The 10,081-nt window shown below is 35.7% G+C and overlaps 1 protein-coding gene across 1 annotated transcript in view; it reads left to right on the top strand.

Moving 5' to 3' along the window:
* Positions 1 to 2,234: 2,234 nt before the first annotated feature.
* Positions 2,235 to 10,081, top strand: part of LOC103253353 (tubulin polyglutamylase TTLL7) — a gene marked incomplete at its 3' end in the record, with an annotated part of 23,073 nt that continues 15,226 nt past the window's right edge. The window contains exons 1-5 of the mRNA XM_021709186.1: positions 2,235 to 2,434; positions 2,633 to 2,764; positions 5,082 to 5,203; positions 6,371 to 6,438; positions 8,841 to 8,999. Coding sequence (XP_021564861.1) covers positions 2,410 to 2,434; positions 2,633 to 2,764; positions 5,082 to 5,203; positions 6,371 to 6,438; positions 8,841 to 8,999 — 506 coding nt within the window. The remainder of the gene's footprint in view (positions 2,435 to 2,632; positions 2,765 to 5,081; positions 5,204 to 6,370; positions 6,439 to 8,840; positions 9,000 to 10,081) is intronic.

Here is a 10,081-nt window from a genome sequence, read left to right as displayed (position 1 = left end):
AGAGATTCTCAACTATGGTTGCACTGAATCACTTGGAGAGATTTAAAGTGGTTGGATCCCACCTGGTTCTGGGGTGTGATCTGGGCACCAGGACTTTGCAGAGGCTTCTCTCTCAAGTAATTGTATTTTGCAGCCGGAGTTGAGAAGCCACTGAGTTTTGGAAAGTAGGTAACTGGCTCAGCTGAGTAGTGGGATAAATCTGTTATGTCAAATCTCTTGCTTAGAATAAAGTAAAGTAATTAAAATTACCGTGATAGCGTAGAACCCTTGAGTTTGTTAAAGCATGTTTACCAAACCATAAATGGAATTGAGTAAAGCACATATAATGGATGGACTACTTCTAAGAACTTTAAATTCCTGTGTGGGTAAAGGCTAAAAATTCTTGCCTTGAACTCTGCACAAACCAAGGTTGTTTGGCTTATTCTTTAAGTCAGAAATTAACAAATTTGTTTTTAGAGCCTAGTATAGATAGGCAAACATTGTTTTTGATGTCTTGTTGACTTTGTCACCTACTTTTAATGTAATAAGTACTCTGCTACTGTAAAGGGCACCTTTGTTTACTCCAGTAACAAGATGTTGGACAAGAACTTGTAAACTTAAAAAGTTGCCTCCCTGAGGTATCAGAGAGCCTCCAGAAAGAAACTGAACTAAACTGTAGGCTACTCCTTTCTTTTATTCTGGGAAGTGATCTAGTCGGTTTCCAGCTTGGCTTTGGGAACTGAGATTAGTTTAGAGATGCTTTACTGTGAAATCACTGTTTGGTTTGAAGCATTGTGAATTCCCAGAGTACAACTATACTTTGCAGTATATACTGCAGTTGGGTTGCAGACTTGTCATACGTCTGTATAGCATGTTAGTATGGTGTCTGAAGATAGTGGAGCTCAATCAATAGAACAGATAATCAGACAGAATTGGGTTTGAAGTCTAGGTTTTCTATTTCTAAGCTGTTGCCTTAATTTAACTTATCTAACCTTAGTTTCTCCACCTGGAAAATAGGGAGAAATGATACCGAAGCTCAAGGTTTATTAAGGAGACACACTATTTTAAATGCTAAATATAGTGCCCTACTCACAGTTAATCTGTAATAATAGTTCCCTAGTTTTGGTATTGAATTATACTAGAGAATTATTCCAATAAAAGTGATACCTGAGAACACATAAAGAACTAAATTTGCTTTAATAATAATACATTATTATGATGAACTTTTGGGGTAATGTTTATGAGTCACATTTTAGGTAGCCACATTTCTAGATATTTCTGAATTTCTGATAAACCTTTCAAAATCACAATAGGTTTTATAATTCTTTATTGTATTTAGAGACTTTTCATAAGAACTAAAAGATGCTTGCAATATGAAGGAGAAATTAGGTGATGGTGTCGACTGGGCAGTATAGTATAGTGAGGGCATTGATGCCTAACTTCATATATAGACAATGGAGATATTGGCAAAGTATACTGTAGGCCACGCTGAGATGGAATCAAGTCAAATTAGTTTTTTCATTGTCGCATTCCTCTGTATGCCCAAATAAGAGCATTGTAGTAATGGCCTCTCACATTTTCTGTCCTTCAAAATTGTTCTCATTTTCTAAGGGACAATTCAAATGTGGTTCACTTTATGAAGTCGTCCCTCCTACCCCTTTAAGAAGGAATCACTGTTCTGCATTCTGTCACCAAGTGACCTCTATCCTGGTACTTATTTCACTGGCTTCTATAAAAGCAGTGTGGCAGCTGTGTTTCAGGCATTGGGTTAAAGGTTGGATGGGTTACTGGTTAAGGGACTCTGGCTTGGACTTCAAAAGGATATTCATTTTCATCTCTATTTTAACACTTTCTTTGTAAAGATACACAAAATGATTTGACCTTTCTCTGCTCAATTTTCTTACCTGTAAGATAAGGATAAAAGCTTCTACTTTATAGGTTGGTTGAAAGATTAAATGGTAGTGAATATTGTTATTGTTATTGCCTGTGAAATGGTATGTTATGTATTGCATGTAAATATGACACATGACTAATAAAACTTCTTCCTAGTGGAAAAAGCCTATGTGCTCGTTCAAACAGGAAAAACCATCACTTGGCATTTTGCATAAGGTTTTATAAGCTGATTAACAAATATTTGTTGATTGAATACATTAACTTTCACCTAACTTGACTTTTAAAATAACAGTATTGGTATATATCAACAAAATTTTATAAAAGTTGTTTTCTAAATGCCTTTGTTTTCAAATCCCTACAGCTACCTTGTTATCCCATAACTTCAGTGGCCTGAAATCTGAGGATTCCACCAAGATAATATGATAGGAACTTTCCATGACTCTGGGCCATATCCTACTTAGACAAATGCAGGACTTCCAGATTTCCTGAGATCTTGGTACTGCAGCACACACTGCTTTCTCATCAGCACGGGCAATAATGCCATCTCTGCCTCAAGAAGCAGGTAAGCAGATTGACGCGACCATGTTACAAAATGTGGATGTGTGATGGATCACCACTGCTCATTTTTAGAAATTAGTCGGGAACTTTTAAAGAACCAGAATTTGTAATTTCACCTTGTTGGAGGGGTGGGGTTTGTGTTTTCTGGTATGGGTTTTTTGTTATTTCAGTGATACCTGGTTGTTTTACATTTCTTTAAAAGTTATTCAGGGGCCCTCTCCCGTGGATCTGAATACAGAATTACCTTATCAAAGCACAATGAAAAGGAAAGTCAGAAAGAAGAAAAAGAAGGGAACCATTACGGCAAATGTTGCTGGGACAAAGTTTGAAATTGGTAAGTTTCCTTAAGTCATGGGATTTTTAACAATTATTGGAAAACCTGATCGATGAGGTTTTAAATGTTTTCTTTTTTTTTTTTTTCAGTCAGAGTCTCACTCTGTTGCCCAGGCTGGAGTGCAGTGGCCTGATGATCATGGCCTCAGGCAATCCTCTCACCTCTGCCTCCCAAAGTGCTGGAATTACAGGCGTGAGCCACTGTGCCCAGTCTTAAATGCCTTTCATAAAATTTTTGACATGTTAAAAGGATTTCTTTTCTACGCAGTGGAGCATGGTATCCTTAAATAGACACCAACTGATTTTTAAAACTTCAGTTCAAACAAAAATATGATTGAATAGCTTAGCTGAAAATAAAGACAATTTAATACCTGGCATTGTATTTTAACCTTGTCAGTTCTCTGAGCTTTGAATTTCACAATAAAATAGATTCATATATGACTCAACTGACAAATTTCCAATATTCCAATGTTTTTATATAATCTGAACACTCCCAGCCTCGTGGGCTTGTGTACACGTAAATACCCAAATTTAAGAAGCTCATTCCATTCCTTCCTTCCTCGACAGCCAGAAATTCCACTTATGTCATCAAGGTCTTCCTAGTTATTTCTCAGAGGTCCCAGGCAGTGTCTCTCATGTACCTGGGAATGGGTTGTGCTCCTGACCTGCTCTTCTGAATTTGTCACTGTTGTCTGGTTGGGAGCCAGCTAAGGGAGTCTCTCAGGCTGTGTGGCTGTTGTTCTTGTCCTCTTTATGAGCTCTGGGTGGCACAGCCGCTGCCTAGTCCTCAGAATGCCAAAGCCACATGGTTGTGTGCGACAGATGAGAGGGCAATGGCCTCTTCTCCAACTCTTGTGCGTGTGCATCACCACTTAGGACTTCAGTAAAACCCCAAGTTTCACCAAGCCTCTCATGGAAGACAGCAACTTCAACTCAACTACCTCTCCCCAACTCCATCCACCCCAATCACTGTCCTCTTTTATGCTTGCATTTCAGGCACTATTGCATAAAAAGTTCTTTCTTTCCCCTCCCCTTAAAAATAGTCTGGAGCCACTAGGACTGAGACCAATAGGTGTCTGGTTACCAGTTTTGTACTTGAGTGAAGTCATTCAGATAATTGATACAATTTCTCCCTATATAGAAGGTACTAGTGAAAACCGTTAAAAACAAAACATGTGGCTGGGTACAGTGGCTCAAGTTGTAATCTTGTTACTTTGGGAGGCCAAGGTGAGAGGGTTGTATGAGCTCAGGGCTTTGAGACTAGCCTGGGCAACTTGGTGAGACCTTATCTCTACAATAAGTAAAAAAAAAAAAAAAAAAATTTAGCCAAGCATGGTAGCACACACTTGTAGTTCCAGCTACTTGACAGGTTGAGGCAGAAGGATCGTCCGAGCCCAGCAGGTAGAGGCAACAGTGGCTGTGAGCGTGCCACTGCACTCCAGCCTGAGTAACAGAGTGAGACTCCGACTCAAAAAAATATATAAGCATGGCTATATAGAGACACCATTCTGTTAAGACTCAGGATTCTGTTGGAAGCCACAAATTATCCTTGTCTTTATTCTACACTTGAAATTTGATGGAAAAAAAATAATACTGTGAGATCTAAGATCTAAATCAGAGTTTGTAAATAGTTTATAAGTAGTTCGTACTAAAAAGGAAGTGTTCCTCTGTGCATAAAGTTTTTCAGTAGGATTAGAAGGTTGGGAGCAAGGAAGGGCTGAGATCCAAGGCCTCCTGTGAATTCTGCTTCATTATTGCGTATCTTGATACAGATGAGTTAGCTTTAAGCGCTAAAAAATAATTTGGACTAGGGAGGTGGAAAGTGTAGGATAGATCTGATGATATTTTTATGTTTGCTCTTTTGTGTGTAGCTCAAGTTCATAAAAAAGCCACAAAGTACATTTTCCTGAGTGGAGGTATTATCTTGACTGTGTGTGTGTGTTTTCACTGTGCCATAAATAATCACTAAACCCTTTGTCAGTTCTGTGTACCTGTTAAATCTGAGAGGACCAAAACTAAAGATTTTGGGTGCAACCTAAAAGCAGTTCTCAGTGGCTATTGGGGATAATTTGACCCTAGATAAAACTGTTGTAACTAAAAATAAGGTTATGCTGCAACTAATGGATATTTTGAAAATTAAACTGTGTGAATTAAAATTCATATATATAGAACATATACATATATATGAATTTTAATGCACACTGTTTAATAGATATATATAGGTAGAGATAGATAGATAGATAGATAGAAAAATGCTTCCACAATGCATTATTCCAGAAATATTTTAATTCTGATTGAACTTAAATGTTTACTTGCAGTTCGTTTAGTCATAGATGAAATGGGATTTATGAAAACTCCAGATGAGGACGAAACAAGTAACCTTATATGGTGTGATTCTGCTGTTCAGCAGGAGAAAATTTCAGAGCTGCAGAATTACCAGGTAGGAGATCAGTCATGACCAGCTGTTGGTATAAGGGAAGCTATGTGAATGTCATCATAATTTTCTTTAGATATGTTCTTAATCTGTTGACTTATTAAATTTCAGTTCTAACTTACCTGAATAGCCTGTTTTGTGGCTACCTTGCTGTTTTGTCTCTCAGCATAATGCCTGCATCCTTTTCAAAATTAACTTTTAACCTCTTTCTGTCTTTAAGAAAGAACTGAGTGAAAAAAATTTCTTCCTAAGATGGTGCTTTGCATTACTCTTAAAGATGAGTAAGGTGAGGCCAGGCACGGTGGCCCACCCTCTTTAGGAGGCTGAGATAGTAGGATTGCTTGAGCCCAGGAGGTTGAGACCAACCTGGTCAACATAGAGAGACCTCCTCTCTGCAAAAATAAAAATAAATGAATAAATAAATAGATAAAAAAAAATGAGCTGGGTATGGTCACAGACACCTGTAGTTTCAGCTACTTGAGAGGCTGAGGCAGAAAGATTGTCTGAGCCCAGGAAGTTGAGGCTGTGATGAGCTGTGATCATGCAACTCTAGTCTGGGTGACAGTGAGGCCCTCAATTAAAAAAACAAAACAAAACGCAAAACAAAAGAAAAGATGATTGATGTGGAATCGATGCATAGGGAGTTATGGAGATCAGGATGCAGAAATACCTTGTAATGTCAGCTACGTGGAATCTGGCTTCATTCTTTTATTTTAAGAACTAACACACGCTTATATTCAGAAGAAAATAGATGTCAAACTAAAAAGCCAAATGTAAGGAATTTTAGACAATTGACAATTTTTATAGACCTTCTTCATTTACAAGTCCATTTTCACTGATGACCTATGGATATGAATATACCCATACTTCTAGAATGCCAAAAGTAATTTGGATATTAAATTGTCACTTATTCATCACAGAAAATAACTGTACTGTCTATACAAACACCCTTTTCTGATTTCTTTAGAATTTTGCAATTTTCTTCTTGATTACCATAGAGTCTTTAATTCCACAAATTCATTGTAGGTCATATAATTTCAAGTCTTTTACATTCATTATTGCTGGTTTATTGAAACACAAAACTCAAAGGATGAATGTAACTGTGCTATAGTATAAATGAATATATTTACTTAAGTTCATGAGAATATTAATATTTACCTTTTTATTTTCCAGAGGATCAACCATTTTCCAGGAATGGGGGAGATCTGTAGAAAGGATTTCTTAGCAAGAAATATGACCAAGTAATCTTCATTTTCTTGTAATAGAGAAAACCTGTTCAAAATGTGCACTATGAATATTACCGTGCTATCTTTTGCAAGGTTGCTGTGATTTGAAATGATATTTAGATGAAAGAGATAGAATTCTAGAGCTAGAAATGTCCAAGACATTCCCTGGTTCTGGTGTTCCACTTTACAGAGGAGGTAAATGAGGGTCAGAGAAATGAATGCCTTGCACAAAGTCTAGCAAACGGTCAATGGCAGAGCTGGATTCGAATTTTAGTCTCCAGAATCTCAGGACTCATTTTCACTGCAACTACTGTTAAAAGAAGTTTTCTCTTAAGTGTAAGAGGATATCTGTATGTGGCATTCAATAGATACTTGTTTATCTTCAGATAAACCTTGCAGGAACAAATTTGTTGCATTATATGCTGTGTGTGTGTGTGTGTGTGTGTGTGTGTGTGTGTGTTATTGAACATGTGCCAGGGACTATGCCTCACACACATGCACAAACATACACATGTATATATGTTCATCCAAGTATGTATATGCGTGATAGTAATCAGGTACCCAAGGGTTTTACTAAATAAACTGCAGAATTTTATGCAACCGTTTATATTTCTATTGGTTAGGATTTTCTTACCTTTTTTTTAAAGACCGTTGAGTGATAAACAGAGACAATTTTTTAAAAGAGAGGACTCTATTCACAAAGTGTAGGAGTAAAATTCAAGAAATATCAGTGTGTTTTCATGTGAAAGTGTTTAGTTATGCATTTATTCACTCAATACGTATTTTTTGCATGTTGTCTCTTTGCCCAGAGACTGCTAATTTTTAAGTAAACAAGATAAAAAAGACTTAGTCCCTGCTAGGACTCACATTTTAGTAAAGGAGAAAGACTAATACACACAATACAGTTCAACGTTGTCATATTAGAGGTAAGGTCAATGTATGGTGGCAAAGATGGTGGAAGGATCATTTTAGAGAGGTCAGAGACTCTCTGGAAAAGTTAAAATATGCGATGAGTACTAAAAAAGGCACAGTTCACCCTGTTAGTTTTCAAATATATTGTTCTAATTAAAGCTTTAACATGATCTCTTTCATGCCATTGTTAAGGACTTAATAAATAAATGTGAAGGTGTTAGCAACAAAAATAAGGGCATTAGTACTGTTGTTACTGTACTTCCTTTAGATATATATATATTTTTTGGCATAGGTAATTTTCAAGTCGGTCAATAGTAGCCTATTTTGTATTGAAATTATTTAGTTTGTTGACTTAATCTGTATTTGACAAATGGAATTGATAATTATTTTCCTTCATAGTGGTAACATAACTTTTTTACAGGATTTTATTGAAAGTTCACCTTGTCTTAGAATTTAAACCCTACTTCTGTGCCTTCTATGGTTCAATTTTGGTTCTTACCAGTCTTTTTTGGAACAATATCTGCTTGCCTATAAAAGACTTGTATATAACTGGGTGATGGTGGATACTGAGCTTGACCCTGACCTGGTTTAAAAAAAAAAGACTTGCATACATTTAGAAAAAAGTCTTCTTTTGAAACAAACAGATATAGATAATATTTTAAATCTTTCTCATAATTTCTTCATCTTTATTGGGAATTGATAAGTACGAAATGTTAACATTTGGGATTAAGCAAAAGTCAACATTTTATACCTAGTATCATCCCTAAATTATGCATCGCATAGGCAACCTAATTTGTAGCAGATACAAAAATATCAGAATATACCTTGTAGCTATAAAACCACAGGCATAGGTAGTTCATATATACAAAACAAAACAAAACAAACAAAAAAAACCCTCTGTTAACTCTGAGGCTTTCACATGGTTTTCTCTGAAAAATAGTTAAACTTTAAAAAAATGATGGCAAAAAAGACAATAAAAAACTGCTCCCTGTGGGTGACCCAGAGACCCAAAATCATTTTTAAAGACTCGATAGAAATAGCACTTGCGTTGAACAATTGCCTACTCTCTACCTATATCCCTGAGCGGGGTTAATGACTCTTTCTACACGTTACCTTGCTTTATATGTTTTTAGTGTACCCATCACATTGTTTTATAATTAATAGCCCAATCTGTAAATTTTTTGGAATCAGTGACCATGCTAATTTATCTTAATGTACAGTGTCTAGCACTTAGTGTATATTCAAATAAATGTAATATGTAAATTAGTACATATTAGCACAGATGTTTTTGTCTATTTTTTCACTGATGTGTCCAGTGTCTAGGATATAGTGTCTAGTATCTACTAGGTGATTAACAGAAATTTGTTGAAATAATCAATCAATGAATGAATAAATGAAGGAACAGAGAAAATTTAAATCTTTGTGGTAAATATCAGCAGCCCAGAGAAAGAAAACGTATAAAAGTTTGAATAGAAATGATTTTAAATATTTTCTCTACTTTATAGAATGATCAAATCTCGGCCTCTGGATTATACTTTTGTTCCTCGAACATGGATCTTCCCTGCTGAGTATACTCAATTCCAGAATTATGTGAAAGAATTAAAGAAAAAGCGGAAGCAGAAAACTTTTATAGTAAAACCGGCTAATGGTGCAATGGGTCATGGGTAGGTTTGTTTTTACCTGGAATATATAAAAATAACAAAATTGGGGGGAAAAATACATGTGCATACTTACTCATGGTTGAGTAGCAACATGAAACAATGACAAAATAGGTTTCAACTATTTCTTTTTTGGAACCAAATACTTAATGATCCCTATTCTTTTTAACCTGTCCCATAGGCTTCAGCAATTCAGTTTAAAAATTAAATGAATTTTTGTGAATTAAATGAATTTTATTAAGTTCATTTAATTTTAAATGAATTGCTTAAATTCATTATTAAATGAATTTTGTGAGGACATTACAAAATAGAGGAAGAAAAGCTATTTTCTAATTTTTTTCTTAGACGTAAAACTCACATTTATAATAATTTTAATATGGTTGGAGAGTAATAAAACAGTTGCTACAGGAGAGCTAAAATTGGCTTGGAGAAAGAAATATAAAGGGTGTCACTCTTTTCATAGCTAGAAATCTTCAAGCTAAATATGTCTCTTTGATTTATAAATCTTTTTTCTTTACGTAGCCATGGTAATTGGATTGAAAAGGAGTAGAACATATTTCAAATTAAAGTTCCAAGAATTAGACATGTTAACTGAGAATAGGATTTGCAATATGATATTCCTGTTTTCTTTTGCTTACTTATGTTTTTTTTTCCACTTTCTTTTTTTTTATTAATCAATATTTTTTATTATGGTTTTGTGGGGTACAGTTAAGGGTTAGGTGTACAATTACGTTTCATTCAGGCACCCTGTTGATAAGAGGTGTTTTCCCATCCCCAGACAGATATTTGCTACTGTTAATCCCATCCCCCTTCCCCCCCCAGAGTTTCCCAGTACCGTCAGCCATTTTCTTATAGTATTACATTGGATGTTCAAGGTCTATTATATGAGTGAGAACATGTGATACTCGGACCTTTGTTTCTGTGAGAGGTCACTCAGTATTATAGACTCTAGTGCTCAACCTCACTAATCATCAGGGAGATGCAAATCAAAACCATACTGAGATACCACCTAACTCCAGTCAGAATGTCAATTATCAACAACTCAAAAATATCAGCTGCTGGAGAGGTGTGATGAAAAGGGAACACTT

Source organism: Carlito syrichta, unplaced genomic scaffold, assembly GCF_000164805.1.
Source record: "Carlito syrichta isolate Samal-C Ts95f unplaced genomic scaffold, Tarsius_syrichta-2.0.1 Scaffold67282, whole genome shotgun sequence".
NCBI lineage: Eukaryota > Metazoa > Chordata > Mammalia > Primates > Tarsiidae > Carlito > Carlito syrichta.
The sequence above is the reverse complement of the archived record's forward strand: the minus strand, read 5'-3'. Positions and strand labels throughout refer to the sequence as shown.